The 19,373-nt window shown below is 42.1% G+C and overlaps 1 protein-coding gene across 3 annotated transcripts in view; it reads left to right on the top strand.

Annotated features, from left to right (window-relative positions):
• The window catches only part of LOC147310689 (pleckstrin homology domain-containing family A member 5-like), a 157,735-nt gene extending 139,229 nt beyond the window's left edge, over positions 1-18,506 (top strand). For 2 of the 3 annotated variants that reach the window (XM_086268990.1, XM_086268992.1), the window contains 6 exons: positions 598-789; positions 884-1,027; positions 1,756-1,875; positions 6,104-6,249; positions 6,517-6,671; positions 15,425-18,506. In XM_086268990.1, the coding sequence (XP_086125116.1) occupies positions 598-789; positions 884-1,027; positions 1,756-1,875; positions 6,104-6,249; positions 6,517-6,671; positions 15,425-15,459 (792 nt within the window). In that variant the 3' untranslated portion in view covers positions 15,460-18,506. Of the gene's footprint in view, positions 1-582; positions 790-883; positions 1,028-1,755; positions 1,876-6,103; positions 6,250-6,516; positions 6,672-15,424 lie in introns of all 3 variants that reach the window. The other variant, XM_086268991.1, reaches the window with a different exon arrangement.
• Positions 18,507-19,373: the final 867 nt, after the last annotated feature.

Here is a 19,373-nt window from a genome sequence, read left to right on the forward strand (position 1 = left end):
TAGGGTCCCATTGATCTTGTACAGGTCTAGGCATTCCAGTATCCAGCTGTGGGGCATTGAGTCATAGGCCTTCCTCTAATCAGTCCAGGCAGTGCACAGGTTGGTCAGCCTGGTCTTGCAGACTTGGCTGACTGCTCGGTCTACCAGCAGCTGGTGTTTCGCTCCTCTGGTAATTCCTTTGTCATGAGGAGTGTGCATTGAGCCACATGCCTGTTCATCTTAGCCGCTATGATGCCTGACAGGAGCTTCCATGTGGTGCTGAGACACACAGTGTGGTGTCAAACTAGTATAACTGTAGTGTATTTTTGTGAGCTAGTTACAGTAAAAGGCAGCGTAGTCACTTTGTATTCACACATGATTAATATCTACATGAACAACATGATGACCCTGCACTTACTCCAGAGCTCGGGTCGTTAAAGGCCAACAAAACAAAGTAACTGGAGCTGAAGTCTTCTGGGGAAATGTGAACTTCTTTGTGGCAATATTTAAATTTCAGACTGTGCTTGCAAGTGAATTTTTAATCTTTTGTTAAAATGTTGCATACCCTCTCTGAAAGCCACAGTCACAGTTTGAGGTGAAAAGTCTTTTCCCGTGCAGGATCGTCCCAAAAGTGCAGTGGATCAAATAGGATTTGGGGAGAGAGAGGTGGGCAGAACAAGGATGAGTGTAGAGGAGCAACTGGATCGACTAAGAAGAAATCAGGAGGCCTTGTTGCTCCGTGAGAAAAAGAAAGAAACCCCAACCCGCTCACCGTCCTTCAGCAAAGACAATCCATTTCTTATTCTGCAGGTGTGTCTCTCACACACACGCTTCAGTTCAGATGTGACCTCTGCGGTTTGAAATCTGTCACTTAACTCAGGGGTTTATGTTCCCCCTTGTGCAGAGTCGTATCCCAGCAGGAGCCGGTGCAGACCCTTTGGAGCTGGAGGCTGCACTGCAGCAGCTGAAGGTGGAGCACAAGGAGCAGAGCAGAGCTTCTGTTGACGCTGCAGGAAACTGCACAGAAAGAACGCTGACTGTTGCAAAGGTTTGAATTTATTCACATTATTTTTGCAATGTACTCACAATTACAGGTGCAAAGGATCGAGGGAATGACAATAGATGAGTTCAGATACCTGTGGACAACCAACCAAAGCAATGCACAATATAAAGGCTGGGACGGTGGAGTAAGTAGACCAGTGTATTAGGGGGGATTTGTGCCAGAAGGAAAACAGTGAAAGGGAAGATGACAAGACGAGCGAAGGTGGAGCAAGAGGTCGGAGTGTTAGGAAACGAATACGTCGACTCAGGCTGTGCAGTTTGGAGACGAGGTTGGAGAGGCAAAGATATTTAAGGTGGAGCTGCCAGGCAGAATGAAAAGAGGAGGACCACAGAGAAAATTCATGGATGTAGTAAACAAGGGAATGCAGAGGGCTGATATAAACAGAAGAGGATGCAAGGATTAGAGTGAGGGAGGCAGATGTGACCACACGGAGAAGTCACAGCCAAAGTCAGTAACTCTGCACCACTACTGGGCTGGAGTGAGACTACTATTGATAACATTTTCATCCAAGACTTAGAAGCTTCACGCAAAAACAGCGACATATGACCTTCATGAGATGCAAATGTAGACTGCATATTCAGTTTTCTACGTCTTTCTAAGTCTTGTTTTTTGTGGTCTTGTTTCCATTGTGAAAGAGACTGAGTGTTTTTATACACAACACTTGCTGCACTCTGTACACACAGCACCAGAATCATTTTTATTTCTATCTGCAGGAGATGCCCACAGCAGAGGAGGTGAAAAATGGCAAATGTGAGGAAGTAAAGCAAGACGGGAACACGGGCCTGAAGAGTGTGGAAGAGCCACAGGTTACGATGGGCAGATTAGATCATGAGGTACTGTTTTATTTCTCCGGACAGCTGTGTGTAGCAGATAGCAGTGTAAAGATAGTCAATACTGTTTATTAGTATGACCAAACTTGTTTAGTGGTGATAGGAAGGATGTCAGATACTTAAGATCGAGAACTAGAAGGAAACGGCTTTAACTGGGAAACGTGGAAAGTGGGATTTCCATAGAAGCAGGTGGCTGTAATCACACAGCAGCAGAACTGGTGATTCTCCCAAAGGGACTCAGGAAGAGACGAGCCAGTTTCTTAGACGAGCTGCACCAGGAGCAACTGAGTAGACGATCTTAGTGCTCGAGCAGGAATGTACGAACTAAGGAGCTCGATCAGGTAGCTCAGGGCTGTGTTTGTCACAGTCTGGCGAGGGCAGACTGTATGAATTGAAAAAGGACCCAAAATGCAGACTCCAAGGAACAGGGAACAAAACTTGAATGTTAACAAAAAGCGAGCCGTTTAATATGGCTGGTAAAAAAGGTACAAACAAAGGGCAAGGCAAACTGAAGCAAAATTAACACAAACCTAAACTGGGAAATCTAAACAAACAATAAGAAAAACCTAGACAAGAAACTTGGAAGCATGGCATAGGAAACATGGCGTGGACAACAGACGACCTGACAATCACACACTGAAAACAGAGGACTTAAATACACAGGAGGTGATTAGGGGAAGTGGAGACACATGAGGAAACAGCTGGCACACATGAACATAATGACGTCACAGTGGGAGAGTAAAACTGAACATGATGAACACAGAACACCAGACCTCTTCACAATAAAACAGGAAACATAATGAGACATAGACATGACAACCCGAACTTGACAACGTAAGACACAGACATGAAACGCATGAAGAGCAGGGGAGATTTAACATGGTTGGAAACACGAGGGGAAAATAATAACTAGAAACACTTAGGCATAATAATACAAACTTGATAACATAAGACACGCAGCATGAAACACGAAGGGTGAGGGGAAGCTTAAATACAGGGGAAGAAAACACAAGGAGTCTAATAACCAAATGAACTTAGATAACCTAATGAACGAAATAAACTCAAACTTAAAACGCTGGGTCAAAAGACCCAGGACCATGACAGTGTTGTTGATCATTTTAAAAGTAAGCAGCAGTATTTTAAATTGGATGTGGAATTTAATGGGTAGCCAGTGCAGGTCAGCTAGAACAGGGGTAATAGAGGCAAACCTCCCAGTTCCCGTCATTTTGAACAGTTTGCAGTCTATGAAGAAGGGCCGAGTGAAGACTGAAATAAAGGGAGTTGCAGTAATCCAGCCTACAGGTCACAAAGGCGTGAACAAGCTTTTCCAGGTCCTTATGCGGAACATAATGCTTAGTCTTAGAAATGAGACGCAGTTGGTAGAAACTAGATCTAACTACAGCGGACACTTTGCAGCAACACACCCAAACTGCTAACAGTGTCAGAGAGGGAGCTGGCAAGGGAACCAAAGGCATCACAAAACTGTCCACGAGGAATATTACTATCAAACACAATGATTTTAGTTTCCTAAGAGCCACTCTTTGAAAGCAGTGCAGAGACCAGGCAGGATCAGTAGATCTGTATATCGTCAGCGTAACAGTGATAAGCGATATTGTATTTCTCAAAGATTAGAGAGTAGAATAGGGCCCAGCACAGATCCTTGAGGCACGCCACAGCAGACGGGTGCAGCGGAGGAAGAGCAGGTGCCCAGGTCGACCGAGAAGGACCTGTTGGAGAGGTATGATTTAAACCAACCACGGGCGACACCTCTAATGCCTACAGTATGCTCAAGCCTCTCTAACAAGATGCTGTGATCCACCATGTCAAAAGCCGAGGATAAATGCAATAGAGCTCGGACTGCAGCACGTCCAGTATCAGCAATTAGAAGAAGAACATTAAGGACTCTAAGCTGTGTCAGTGCTGTGACGTGGTTTAAAGGCAGACTGGAATTTATCAATAATGTTGTTCACATCCAAATACGCCTGGACTTGTGAAAGAACTATCCTCTCGACAACTTTAGAGATCGGCCTGTGATTCACATAATTATTACTATCAAGGTTTCTGTTGCTGGACTACGGCATGTTTCAAAGCTGACGGGACGCAGCCAGAGACTGAAGAAGGATTCATTAAACATAAAATACTGGGTCCAATTACGTCGAAGCAGTCCTTGACTATGCGAGACGGGAGGATATCATATATAGGAGTAGTGTTATTCAGTTGTTCAGCTAATCGCTTCAGAGTAAGGAGTGACACGGGCTCAAACTGATGGAAGGTTGATGAACAACCAGGAGCAGAAACAGGAAGCGAGGAAGAGAAGAAACTTTATCTAAGAAGTGATTTAAAAGTTGTTCACAAAGATCCGGCGAGCACGGCAGCGGCATATCAGGACGGGGATTGACCACCGAATTAAAATTTTAAATAGCGTTCAGGGGTTGTGACCATGAGCCAGGATCATTTTTGATAAGAAAGCCGCTTTCGCCATTTTAGCAGCAGTTTGAAATTTCGAGCGGCTGACACATAGGATTTCACAGGATACCTGGAGTTTATCTTTTCTCCACCTCCTCTCATCATGGCGGCAAACACGTCGTAAGGCGCGTGTGGAGTCGTTTAACCAGCGTTGGGAAAAGGCTGTAGGGCGCTTCATTTTAATGGGTGCAACAGTGTCAAGGATAGAGGAGCATATGGATAACAAGGTGTTTGCAAAGTCTTCAACCATATGAGAGGCAGAACAATCAAAAGAAGTGGACGCAGAATTCAGGAAAGACAGAGAGAAATTTGCCACAGTTTCAGCATCAACTACACGTAAAGCAGGAACTCAGGGTGCAGTGCAGTATTATCTAAGTCAACATGACTGTGGAGTGGTCAGAGATCCCCACATTGTTTATATCCTTGATGCAAATGTCCAAGCCTTAGCGTGGGTAGGTTCATTTACCCACTGAACGAGGTTAAAAGAGTCAGTTAATGCAAGAAAGTCTTCAGCTGACGGGTCGTCCCTACAGCAGACGTGTATATTAAAATCCAGTAATAAGAACACAGCCATGTTTAAAAAGAACAGATCCTACAAGGTCGGCAAATTCAGAGATAAAAGTCTTATTGTATTTAGGCGGGCGATAGACCGCGACACACAGAGTAGCCTAACAGTCAGTCATCTCCAGCAGCTGAGCCTCAAAGCTGGGGTAGGTAGGGGAGGGGAGCTGCTGGAGGTTATTTTTAAAAACCGAAGCTAAGCCACCACCTCGGCCAGTAAGTCTAAAAAAGGCACAGTCTGGGGGGAGAAGCTCGGAGAAGGGGATGGACTCACCGGGGCGAATCCAGGTCTCCGTCAGGAGTAAAACGTCCAGTCCAGTAGTGAGGAAAAAGTCATTTAAAAGAAAGGTCTTGTTCGCCAGTCACCTGACATTTAGTAAAGCCATACGAGTCCAGGCAGCTAGGTCACCACTGGTAGCACGTCGCAGAGCGCTTAGGTTGTTGTGATGGACGCCACGTCTGGAGGACGTAATCCAGGGTCGAACAGGAAGGCATGCCACTGGAAGGGCTGGGTAGGCTTGTAATCAGCGGGGCAGATCCACCGATGGCTCAGTAGTTTAGCATCAAAGCGGTCTCCGGAGGAGGGGAGGAAGCGTAGACGGCCAGCATATGGATAATCCGTAGCCTTTGCTTTAAGGTAAGCCTTGAGGCGGACGCGGAGACCCCTCCTTTTACCCCGTTTCCTGTAACGTTTCTTGTGCAGGTTGGGAAGGGGTAACCAGGAAATACTGGTGGAGGAGTCTAGCCGTAACAGGGTGGCGTCACCCAGGTTCCAGCATGGATCGAGCGATGCCAGTAAGAGAATCGGAGATTTAAAAGCGTTTGTCTGTCGTAGGTTATTATTGCACAACCACACGATGAGCATAAAACCAAAAAAATAAGGAGTACTATGCCAAAGTCCAGTAAAAGGGGAAGGAAAGGTAGAAAGCAGAAGCACAGGCGAGGACGGCCAGCCACACACACCGGCGCCATCTCAAGAAATGATGATGTCAATAATGCTGACTCAGAATGACATTAGTCACCCTTTAACAGGCTTCAGCTGTCTGTACCAACTCCAACAGCACACTTCATATCATACAGTCGTAGCTGTTGTGTAAAAACAGCCACAGTCAGTTTGCTTTGAATCATTTCTTAAACTGACACTGCATTTATTTCCAACCTTCAGATCCCTGCATTCTCTCATGAAAGTGAATCTGTGTTTTAGCTGTGTGAGAGTCAAAAGGTGGTGATCCTGGACTTGGGCACGGAGCCTCAGCGGGTGGAGATTGTGAACCTTGAGCCCTTCGAGGACGATGAAAGCCGAGAGCAAGATCTGACCAGCTCACCTACAAATGCCACCACTGAAAACAGGTGTCTGTGTGTGTCTGTGTGTGTGTCTGTGGGTGTCTGTGTGTGTCTGTGGGTGTCTGTGGGTGTATCTATCTTTGCACTGACACAACAGCTTAGAGCTACATTGGAAACACAGCTCACTGGAGCACCAACTCGATAGTATTTGTTCTCTGCTGTCATTACAGAGAAAAGCAAAACAAGATGCTGTAAAAATACTGAGCTACAGTCTGATGTCCATCATTGAAACTAATCAGTCGTTATGACCTGTTCTGCTTCTACCAACTGTAGCTTCCAGATTGTTGAGCCTGAGACTCCAAGCCCTGAGCCCGAGGTCGAAGAGATGACACAACCGTCGAGGGGAGATAAGAACCTCGGGAAGAGCCTGGATTCATACAACCAGCTGACAGCAGACAACAAAAAACACAACAACAGTATTTTGGCATGTAAGTCAAAAGTCTTTCAAAGACCTCTTTGTACCCAAATCAAAGGCATATTAACTCATCACACGTGAAAACATTTACACTGGTTAATCTTACGGCTTACATATGTCTCATGTATATCGAGATCATCTTTTTTAAACCGACGTTAGTAAAAACTGATTCTCAGGTTAGTTTCATTTTTCCACTGGACATTTTGACCTGATACCAAAGTATCTTTGAACACTACAAACAAGACTAATTTATTTCAGCAGTAACTTTAGCTACGCTCTGTATCCTCACCAATCCTGTGTCATTATCCATGTTTCTGTGTGTACGTATGAGGGAAAGTTCAACGTTGAAAACTGAAATAAGTCAGAAATGTTGTGTGCTGACATCATCGTGGGGCGTTGCACAGGTACATTTAGAAATATACGAGTTATCCAACAGTCGGTGGATATTTTGGCATTGCATAACCAGAATTACAGCTTATTGATTACTAAGCGGAGAAATCACTTTATTTATATTATTGCAACATGTGAATAGATAATACATTTGATCAAATGTGTCATTGAACTTTGGCAGATCTACATTAAGCTAAAAGTATAAGATAAGAAGACTGAAGTGTCGGGGCTGAAACCTTTGCTGCATGAGGAACTTATCCTTGTTCTTCTTCACGCTAACAGCTGCTGCCAGAGGCTTCAGGCTGTGATGTTTACTGTACACCAATCAAGAAGGATAAGCGTGACCCCTCTTATGCTTTCCTGCCTTTAGAAAGCATCTACATGAGTCTTACGTGACCACTTGTGGTTCGATCTAACTTTCCTCTCTGTGTATATAGAAATAAGTGTTTTCATTTTACATGCACCTTTATGCTGCGTCTAACCTGAAGCTGGAATAACTCAGGTGGCTGCTTTCAGTTTTTTTGTTGTATTGGCTGTAGAGGTGGAAGAAAAGCCCACTCTGTGTGTGTTTTGCTGCAGCTGTGAGATGTTCATTCTGATGGCTTTTGTCGTCATGGACCCTGTGACTGTTTTAGGGAGATGAATATTGACCACTGGGCATCTCGCGGTTCAGAAAGCCATAGAATACTGTCATGGTCCTGCGGCCATGACTCAGTGACTTTGTGTTTGTGTTCCTTATTGTTATTATTCTCTTTATTATTCTTGGGCTGTTTTGGGATGGTTTGTGTTTTGGGATTTTAGATACTGGGTTTTGGGTTTGTGCTCCCTCTATTGGTCCCTGGTGTTAGTGTTCCCCTGTCTCGTCAGGTTAATCAGGTCCAGCTGTGTCTCCCACCTGTTGTGATTTCCCAGTGTCTCTTTGTGTACTTATAGTGTGTGTTTTCCTCTGCTCCTCGTCGCGTCGTCTGTGTTCATACCCTGTGAAATCCCCTGCGTGCTCTCCCTGCTGTTCTCCCTTCATGTTCAGGTTTGCCACTCCTTTGTGTAGTTTCACCCAGTTTAGTTCATCCTTAGTTCTGTTTTGCCATCGCCACTTTATGTTTGATATTGTCAATAAATCGCCTTCACATCTGAGTAAGTGCTGCATTTGAGTCCTCCTTTCCACTCTTCACACGGCCGCTGCCCCGGACTGTGACAAATACACTGTAATGGAGAGATAAGAGAAATACAAGGAAGCTACACAAGACACATGTTTTCTGCTTTGAATGGTTTGAAATGTTTGGAAATGCCAAAATTCTTCTTTCCCCTTCCCCACATCTGTCTCAGAGACTACAGACATTCTTGGACTTGAAGCTTGGTTTGTCCTCTACAGCAGTGTTTCCCAGCCTTTTGGAGCCACGGCAAATATTTCATGTTAGAAAAATTACACTAAACAAAAATGTCACAAAAAGCATATTAATAATTTCCCCCCGCGCAGCAGGTATAGCTGACTTGGCTCAGGTTGTGCCCAGCATAGCTTCTTTGCTTTCTTCTGACCACTACTCCTGCCAGGGCCTTCATCTGGGTCGGAGTTTTCTGCAGGACCAAGTCAGCCTGACTGGTTCTTTTCAAATATTTATCTGTTACGCGCTGCTATGGGCTCAAAATGTGGTCATAAATATTTTGTATGTGTAAAAAAGATTTGTGTGTGGACTTAGAAAAAAAAAAACCATGCAAGTTACAAGTACGAATTTTGACCCTATTTTTCTTCCTTTCATCTGATTGGTCAATGTCATGTCAATCACAAATGTAACAATCCAATCAGAGAACAGATGGGTTTGGCTGTCGGAGGGGAGCTTTTTTTGAACTGCAGGTCCTTGAAGGGTGATACAGTTTGAAGCTGGAGGATCTCTATATAAATATCCGATAGCAGCTAGGTCCCCTAACTTTCAGTAGCTGTTGAAAGGAAAAAGTTGTGCTATATCAGTGGTTAGAAATACATTATTACTTTAGGATTAGTTTAACACAAAGTCAGGGCTGACCTGGGACCATTGCTGTGAGTCACAGTGCGCAGCATAAAGGTCCTTTCACATCGGACGCAGGATGTGCTGCTAATGCTAACTGCTAACTAAAAGCAAAGGATCCAGAATTTGTTGCGCTGGCTGCTGGGCTCTGTGTGCAGCAGCTCTACCTGTACTAGATGCACCTGCTCCTTGTCTTTTCTATCTCTGACTTTATGTCCTCTACAAGAGTTTTTTTTTTTGCTGGTTCTTCAAATGTTCAATAAAAACATGTATGCTAATTCATAACGAAGAAAGCTTTGTAATGAAGACTGTCATTTCCAAAACACTGCCCGCCCCCACCCCGCGGTCCGCAGCGCTGTTGAAAAGGCTGTGGAAGTCCCTGTATTAAACACGTAGTCCTGTGACACAAAAATCACCAAACTCGGACGACCACAGACTGTTTTCCTTTGTGGTGATGAAGGAAAACGCTGGGTTGGCATGTAAAAGGGCATTTATTCCCTTCAAAGACCTGCAGTTCAAAAAAAGCGCCCCTCGACAGCCAAACCCATCTGTTCTCTGATTGGATTGTTACATTTGTGATTGACATGACATTGACCAATCAGATGAAAGGAAGAAAAATAGGGTCAAAATCCATACTTGTAACTTGCAGGGTTTTTTTTCTAAGTCCACACACAAATATTTTTTACGCACACACAAATTCTTTTTTACACATACAAATCTTTTTTACAAGTTCAAAATATTTATGACCACATTTTGAGCCCATACGCTGCGTCGTCTCACAGCATGACGATTATGTCATTTCTTCTTCTGTTTTACTGGCAGTTGACAACCCATTTATTAGACCAGGTAGTTGTACTGCCCTCTAGTGGAAGAGAATGTAATTGTTCTGCCCGTTACTCACGCCAATCACTTAGAGCAGGGGTGTCCAACTCCAGGCCTCGAGGGCCGGTGTTCTGCAGGTTTTAGATCTCACCCTGGGTCATCACATCTGAATCAAATGATTAGTTCATTATCAGGTCTGTGAAGAACTTCAAGACATGTTGAGGAGGTCATTTAGCCATTTAAATAGGCTGTGTTGGATCAAGGATCTAAAACCTGCAGGAAACCAGCTTAGAGTACTAATCAGGTAGAACCAGAGGCTGTATCCCAATTCAGGGTCTGCAGCCTTAAAGGCCGCATTTTAAGGCCGATCACGTCACAGCGACGCAACGAAGACTGTCCCAATTCAAAGGCTGCACGAAATGCAGCCCTCAAATGCGTCCTTCGTTTCCCCGGATTTGAAGGATGGGTCCGTGTATCCTCCATGGCCCAACATATCCCAGACTTCATAGCGCGGCGGTGGGTGTGGATAATTTTGCCGGAAAAAAACGGCGGATGGCTGAAGCGGGGCGGAAGAAGAGTAAACTTTCAAAAGTAAGTACTGAATATGATGTCACTTATTTATGTGCGAATGTTTAATAACGAAGAACATTAAACATGACTGTTGGCCACATGTCGGCAAAGTTATGTGACATTAGCGATGTTTGTACTAACTTGGTTCTAAAGCCTTTACTTTAAAATATACGCCGTTCAATAGTCGACCTTAATCTTACAGAGAATGTGATGATTTTATGGATAATTAAAGTCAGTCATATATCCACAAACACAACAAGCTGAAAGTCAGTGATGCTGCTCGGTTTGCAGTCCTGAATATCACGGCACAAGCAGGATTCACTGCACTGTTAATGTTAGCTATGTTATGTTGCTGCCTCTGTTCGGTGGTGTCGAGCCAAACGGACTTTAACGTGTGTTTGAACGAGCTGACGGTTCACTCGTTAAGCTGAAAGAAAGATGCTTTAATCACAGCAGTCACACATGTGTCCACTGCACCATCTGGAACTCTTCTTGTTTACACTCGTAATAACACAAACACTAAATCCTCCTGTTTGTAGCAGTGTGTACACCTGAGACTGCCACCTGTCTGTCTGTCCTGCACTCTCTCTCTGTTTCTTTCTCTCTGATTGTGGAATAAAAGTATGAACATGTGTTTATAAGTTACACTTGTGTCTGAATCCTGCAGCTTATCACACATTTGATTTCCATGTGTGACGACTGCAAGTGTCCAGAGTGAGGACAGACTGAGGGACCCACTGCTGCACATCATCTGTGAGGCTTTGCACCCCTGATGATCCACCAGGACAAACTCAGCAGTGTGTGAGGAAGAGGAGGAGGAAGAGCCAGCAGCAGCTGACAGATGGAGAGAATAGACAGACTGTTCCCTGTTTGTGAAGCACTGCTAGGAAAGTTTAAAATCACTAACTGTTCAAGGTTCTTTATTCGTCACATGCATAGTAATACAAGTACAGTGCAAATGTTTGGGCAACCTTGTTAATAGTCATTATTTTCCTGTATAAATTGTTGGTTGTTGCGATAAGAAAATTTCAGTTAAATATATCATTTAGGAGACACACACAGTGATATTTGAAAAGTGAAATGAAATTTATTGGATTTGCAGAAAATGTGCAATAATTGTTTAAACAAAATCAGGCAGGTGCATCAATCTGTTGTCATTTTATTGATTCCAAAACCTTCAGAACTAATTATTGGAACTGAAATTGGCTCAGTAACCTCAGTGACCCCTGACCTACATACACAGGTGAATCCAATAATGAGAAAGAGTATTTAAGGGGGTCAAATGATAGTTTCCCTCCTCCTTTAATCTCCTCTGAAGAGTAGCAACACGGGGGTCTCAGAACAACTGTCAAATGACCTGAAGACAAAGATTGTTCAGCATCATGGTTTAGGGGAAGGACACAGAAAGCTGTCTCAGAGATGTAAGCCGTCTGTTCCCACAGTTAGGAACATATTGAGAACATGGAAGACCACAGGCTCAGTTCAAGTTAAGGCTCGAAGTGACAGACCAAGAAAAATCTCAGATAGACAGAAGCGACGGTGAGAACAGTCAGAGTCGACCCACAGACCTGCACCAAAGACCTACAACATCATGTTGCAGCAGATGGAGTCGCTGTGCATCGTTCAACCATTCGGCGCACTTTACACAAGGAGATGCTGCATGTGAGAGTGATGCAGAGGAAGCCTTTGCTCTGCCCACAACACAAACAGAGCCGCTAAAGCACATTTGGACAAACCAGCTTCATTCTGGAATAAGCTGCTGTGGACTGATGAAAATAAAACTGAGTTATTTGGGCATAACAAGGGGCGTAATGCATCGAGGAAAAAGAACACAGCAGTCCAAGAAAAACAACTGCTGCCTCCAGTAAAATATGGTGCTGGTTCCATCATGCTGTGGGGCTGTGTGGCCAGTGCAGGGACTGGGAATCTTGTCAGAGTTGAGGGACACATGGATTCCACTCAGTATCAGCAGATTCTGGAGAATCAGTGACAAAGCTGAAGCTGCGCCGGGGCTGGATCTTTCAACAAGACAACGACCCGAAACACTGCTGAAAATCCACTAAAGCTTTCATGCAGAGGAACAAGAACAACGTTCTGGAACGTTCATCTCAGCTCAGACCTGAATATTAATGAAAATCTGTGGTGTGAGTTAAAGAGAGCTGTCCATGCTCAGAAGCCATCAAACCTGAATGAACTAGAGATGTTTTGTAAAGAGGAATCGTCCAAAATACCTTCAACCACAATCCAGACTCTCACTGGAACCTACAGGAAGTGTTTAGAGGCTGGAATTTCTGCAAAAGGCAGATCTACTAAATATTGATTTCATTTCTTTTTTTGTTGATTTTGTTTAAACAATTATTGCACACTTTCTGTAAATCCAATAAACTTCATTTCACTTCTCAAATATCACTGTGTGTGTCTCCTATATGATATATTTAACTGACATTTTTTATTGTAACAACGATTTATACAGGAAAATAATGACTATTAACAAGGTTGCCCAAACCTTTGCATCCCACTGTATAACACACAGTGAAATGTAACCTGACACGCTCCTCGTCTGTCCTGAATCAGTCTTATTAGGTAATGTTCAAATAATGTTATCATCCCAGTGTTTCCAGTGTGGGAGAAAGTACTCAGGGCCTTCAAGTTACACACTATGAAAGGCAGCAACAAGTTTAATGTTCAGAAACCTAAAGTCTGTATCAGCAGCAGGATGGAGCTAAAAATAAATGTTGGTTTCAGTTCTATGAAGCTTTGAGTATTTTGGATCAGTAGCTGCTGTGTTTGTTGCATCATATTGCGGTAACTGTTTATATGCTTTATATATTCTGAGCTAAGTTGATCTATAGTGTTACATCATATTCTATAAGGATGTTATGTGTTTGTAGACTTTCTGCCCAGTTTGACCCATTTAGCAGACGTCAGCCTGTTTAAGGCTCTGATATCTATTCTGTGTGACTTACAGCAGTTATGACATGGTCTGATTTTCTCACCCAATAAAGGAATATTTCATATATCAGTCTACTCTTCATTCTATCAGACACAGTTATCACAGCTCCTACATTTGCTTTTTACACATATATGTAAGCATTGAGCCAAATTTAGTAATGCCAACGTATTAAAACAATATTTGTCTCTTATATATAACACATCTATAGATACACTGTCAAAGATACTTGTCTTTGAGTGAAGATTTAAGGAAATATAAATAAATGCAACTTGAATCTTTACTGCAGCTCAGTATTTGACACAGAGTTCAAACTCACTGCTGTAATAAATCATAATGATTAATATAATAACTTTAATATTGGCCATATTATATTTACATTACCACAGTGAGATGACTTTAGTCTCATGAACAACATCAGCTAATTGTTATTTACTAGCTAATCTTAAATGACTGTTCAGCACAGAAATGAAGCCCAACAATCGTGTTTTACAGTCCTGTGGTCTCAGCCTCAGATACTCAACTAATCACACAGAGCTCATGTAGAAACAAATGAACAAATATTTTCTCCTTCATTTCTGTCAAACAAAGCTGTTTGAAATGTTTCCAGCTGTTAGTGTCATGGTTGCTAGGCAACCTGGGCAGCATAGCGAAGGCTAGACCGTCCCATTTCAGAAGCCTCGCACTCCCGGCCTTAGCGGTCTTTGAGTGGGCGGCCCTTGTGGACCGTTAAGGCTGCAGACCCTGAATTGGGATACAGCCAGATAATCTTCCACGGCACACCTGATCATTTTTCACGGCACACCGGTGTGCCGCGACACAGCTCTGTGAGACCTTACATAGACAGGTGGGCAACTCTCAGAATCATTTCCAATCAACTGAATTTACTACAGGTGGACTCCAGTGAAGTTGTTGAAACGTCTAACAGATGACCAGTGGAGAGGGGATGCACCTAAGCTCAGTTTTGAGTGTTATGGCAAAGGCTGCATTACTTTTTAATTGTAATACATTTTCAAAAATTTCAAGCCAACATTTTTCACTGTGTCATTATTTAGTAGAATTTTAGGTGAAAGAATAATTGGATCCATGTTAAGGCTGTAACGTGACAGCATGTGGAACGAGTGAAGCGCTACGAATACTTTCCAGATGCACGGTACAATAAAAACCATAAAATACTAATTAAACACTTTGAATCAACTTCTGTCTTGTGACTGATTCATTTCCCGTTAAATATTGACTAATGACTGTTTGTCTCCAATTCATTTCATCTTTATATACAATTGACTGTGATTCTTAAATGCAGCTGAACGTCTTTAGCCTCAGGTTTATTTTTGGACTTACATGCCTCTGTACACTGCTGGTGTACAGAGGCATGTTTTTGATGCTTATACTGTAATCTCCAAATTAAATACACTGTAGAGGATAGTGTCTACTAGAACATGTGCAAAGCTAACAAAATTCACCCCCCATTTTATTAACTACCAGCGTTTGTTAATAATGTTCAACCATATAATTAGTGTTGTCATAGACTGTTATGTGCTGGACCCCCAGCACTGAGTCAACGACGAAACAAGTTCCAAAGAAAGTTCATCTTCATTCACTGCAAACTACAAACCAAAAGTCTGAAAAAGATTTTCTCTTTAATGTTGTTTGTTTCATTGTTGGCCTTTCACGCCGTGTTACGTAAGATATTATGAAGCCAACGATTATTCTTATTATTTATAAAAAACATCTTGTTTTTTATAATCAGCAGTGCTCTCCACTGTGCAAGTATAACAACAACAACAACAACTATAATAATAATAATAATAATAATAATAATAATAATAATAATATACCAGTTGCAACTAAATCACTTTCTATCTTATGACTCACCAAATACTTGTTCCAATTCTCTAGAAGGATTATCTTCTAATACCCAATAGTTTTAGTGTTAATAAACCTACATCGATGGTTAAAGTACTAGTAGGTAAATAAGTAAAAAAGAACAGCACTAATCTAAATTTCATTCTCCTCTTCTTCTCTTTGCAGCGCAGACGTTCACTTTGGTGAGCAGTGACACATGAGCAATGGCGGCCTGGACATCCTCACTGGCGTCCCATTGAGCTCAAATGTATCCAGCCTGCACAGAGCAATGCTTCCTGCATTTACAACTAAATCTGTTGGCACTAGTGTTACGTGCCAATACAGAGACGGAGACTGAGAGGATGATGATTCAGACTGACCGACACCTAGACGACCAGCCATCATATTCAAAGAGGCAGATATTCTGTATCTTTAGTGCTCATTAGATCTGCCGGCACATACTCTGTCCTTAAGCAAAACACATTCTGTGGAGATGTCAGCATATTCTAGGACTGTAAAATGGTTTAGTTTAAAAATTATGTGGTTTAACTACAAAATGCCTGAAGAAGCCCAGAAATTCATTGCTGTAGTGTTACAATAAAGCTTTGTTCAGCGTTCAAACAGCTGTGCAAAATATGATTAAAAGCAAAGTGCAATTCCAACTCCAAAGTTAAAGTACAAGTTATTAAATGTTTAAAAGATCAATTTTATTTACATAGCACCAAATCACAACAGTCACCTCATGAACTGTATATAGGAAAGAAGGACCGTGTAATTGTGCAAGCACTTGGCGACAGCAGAAAGGAAAAACTCCGGTTTAACAGGAACAAACTTCCAGCAGAACCAGTATCAGGGAGGTGCAGCCATTTGCCATGGCTGGTTGTTGATGTGAGGAAGATGGGATAAAGAGAGCCAGAGATGATAATTATTACTAATGATTAAATGCAGAGAGGTGTATAAACACAGAGTGGAGAAAAAAACCTTCACTCTCCACACGTTTCAGAAAGTTTAAGGAGTGTTAAAATACGGGAGCAAACCTGGTCTCAGTTTTTAATGTTTCACGCATCTAATTCAGTATATTGAAAACACTGCATTTCTCAGCTCAGATTTAATGTTTGATATGTTGCCTTTGTACTATTTTTTTTAATTGAATAAGGCTTTAAATAATCAAACAAGTCAAATTACTTTTTACACAGTGCCCCTGCTTTTTGGGAATGTGTTGTAAACAGGAAGGAGTTAACCAGCGAGCAGGTGACCAAACCCCAGATGAAAGGGAAAGGTTTGCCTTTTCCAGGCAGAATGTAGCCACTGCTCTGGTGTGAATACTTCTGAGTAGCCCTGAAAAGCCGAGTGGAGCCTGATGCTGACTGGAAAGGATTTAGACCTCGCAGGAGACGGATAGCGTCCAGTCACTTTTATGGACCGTGTAATTTAGTTAGCTTCATAAAATTTGGGTGGTTTACTGATAATGGCTTTGTAATCTGTGGCACATGAGCAATCCAAAGCATTTCCATGATCCAAAAGGCCCACATATAGCAGAGTAACAAACCATTCATCTTGTAAATGGAAATTATGACACGTGGCTCCTTCCTAACCTCAGGACAAATGGCCAGTCCTAACATAAAGTATTTGTAAATGTCTTTGGAAATAGCTGGATAAATCCCTGTAATCTAGACTCAGACAGATGTGGTGTAAGGGGGTGATGGAGAAACCAGTGGACTGTTCTGTTTAGTCTGAGGTTAGCACTAACCCCATCAAGTATCTGAAGGGTGTACTCCTGAGTGAGGGGAAACTAAGCAGATTGGACTGGACATTCAGTTTAAGGGTTAAGCTTTTAATTTCATCATCAGTTTTGACATCAAGCACATCCATATATATAAATAGTTTATTTGGCTGAGTTCAGGTGACGTGATATTTTGCAGTTGCTCACTGTATTGTGCCTTTTCGTGTGCATTCGTGTTTCGGAGTGAGAGGCAGTGGAACATGGGACTGAAAGGAAGGAGGACCTGAAGTTGACAGAGATCCCTCCCATTTACCAACCCGGTCATGTTCAAATCTTCGCCTGTGCTTCAACCTTTGTAGTAGCCAGTTGGTCCAGACACTGTCTGAAACATAAACTCAGATTATTCACTTTAACCATTTTTTAAAGATTGTACTACTTATCTGGTAAAAGTGAAAAGAAAAAAATCTGAAAACTTAATGTTTTCCTTCCATTTGTTATGCTACAGCCATGTGCTGCCACTGAGGCAGCGTGTTGTTTTTCTCCAAAACACCATGTAGGAATATTTCTGGGCAGGCAAGAATCTGAGCTAAACCATTGTACAGTCTCACTTTTATGTGTGACTTCTTTTGGATATAATGTAGCCTCATAAAACTGTGTTGCCAAATACATACACGTGTACAGAGCTTTTGATACCTTACTAAGTGCTAAAGTCATCCTAACATAACTATTAAAATAACAGTTATCTATAGTTCTGGTGGATGGGATATTAGCTGTTCCTGAGTTGCTAGAGATGAGTGTACAGCTGTATATATGAGCATCTGAGAAGCCTCATCACAGATGGCACAGCACCAAACGACACAGACGCAGTGCTTTACTTTAACCCCAAGTGGCCGCTAATCTTTAACCTGCTCGGATCTGGATCCTTTGGTTGATTTCAAACTGGAGGGATCCCACATCTTTTACACCTGCAAAATAACAGATTAGCCTTCATTTTAATATAAGTATATCCATATATTATATGAATATTAAGCTGTTTTTTTACTTTAACAAGGTGCCACATCATGCTGCTGTTTGTTTTTGTTTTTTTACAGATTAAGGTATGAAGTTAGGATTGTTTATGTTGAGCAGATGGTTTGAATACCCTGACGTGCTTGCAAAGCCTCACATAATATGCGAATGAGTTGAATTTGAAGTCTACTTTCTCAGTTTGTGTCTCTCTTTGTTTTTCCTCACTTTGGTTTGTATCAGTTAGAAAATACACATAAAAAGGATTTAGTTTGACTCTGTCCTAGGTGGTGGAAACTCAGAAAACGGCACATGTACAAAGCAATAAATAGGTATTTGAAGCCCCAGGACATTTAAAAAATTAAGAGATAAATAAACTGTAAAAAAAAAATTAAGATAAGATAGAAAACTTTATGTACACAGTGAAAAAAGAAGAGTGAATATTATAAGTATAAGAAATTATTATCATTAATATTAGAGTCAATATGCAAAACATTCATTTCTCATCTGTTTTATATCGTGAAATAAATGTTGATGTTCTTAAAACATGCTTGTTTCACTTTTCTCTTTGAAGTGATGCTTTTCAGGGCGGATTCTTTCATCACAATTCTATTTTATTTAAATAGCACCAAATCACAACAACAGTCACCTCAAGGTGCTTTGTATCGTAAGGTAGACCCCACAATAATACAAAGAAAAACCCAACAATCATATGACCCCCTATGAGCAGCACTTTGGCGACAGTGGGAAGGAAAAACTCCCTTTTAACAGGAAGAAACCTCCAGCAGAACCAGGCTCAGGGAGGGGCAGGGCCATCTGCTGTGATTGGTTGGGGTGAGAGAAGGAAGACAGGATAAAGACATGCTGTGGAAGAGAGACAGAGATTAATAACAGATATGATTCAATGCAGAGAGGTCTGTTAACACATAGTGAGTGAGAAAGGTGACTCAGAGACACTCAACCTATTATAAGCAATCATTTTAGCATGTGCACCCTCTAAAGCTTTTGATGACTCCTGGTATCAATCACAGGACTCGTTGAAGGACCACACACCCTGTGGATGAAATGATTATGTCTAATTCTGTTCCACACCACTGTGTGATCTAAAACTGATGGGCTCAAATGTTTTTCTTCTCTGAGGATTAATGAGTGGTGCTCATCTAGGCTTCTGAAGAGAAAACCACTAATCTAGCAAGCTACTGTTACCTATGGGCAACATGTTTGTAGGCTTCCAGTAAAGCTGCAAATATGTGGATGAAGAGCCGACGTCAGGCCCAGAGTTCCTGTTCGATGTTAGTCACCATTTACAGTCTCACTATGAATATGGAAAAAAGAAGATACATTTTTCAGATGGTGATTTACTTGGAAGCAGCCTCATCCTACAGTGACCGGTCGTTACTATTTGCC

The sequence above is a fragment of the Aulonocara sp. 'chitande type north' Nkhata Bay genome, linkage group LG17, assembly GCF_057382095.1.
Source record: "Aulonocara sp. 'chitande type north' Nkhata Bay isolate Kocher_YH1m ecotype deep benthic linkage group LG17, A_spYH_male_GT1.1, whole genome shotgun sequence".
NCBI classification, from domain to species: Eukaryota; Metazoa; Chordata; class Actinopteri; order Cichliformes; family Cichlidae; genus Aulonocara; species Aulonocara sp. 'chitande type north' Nkhata Bay.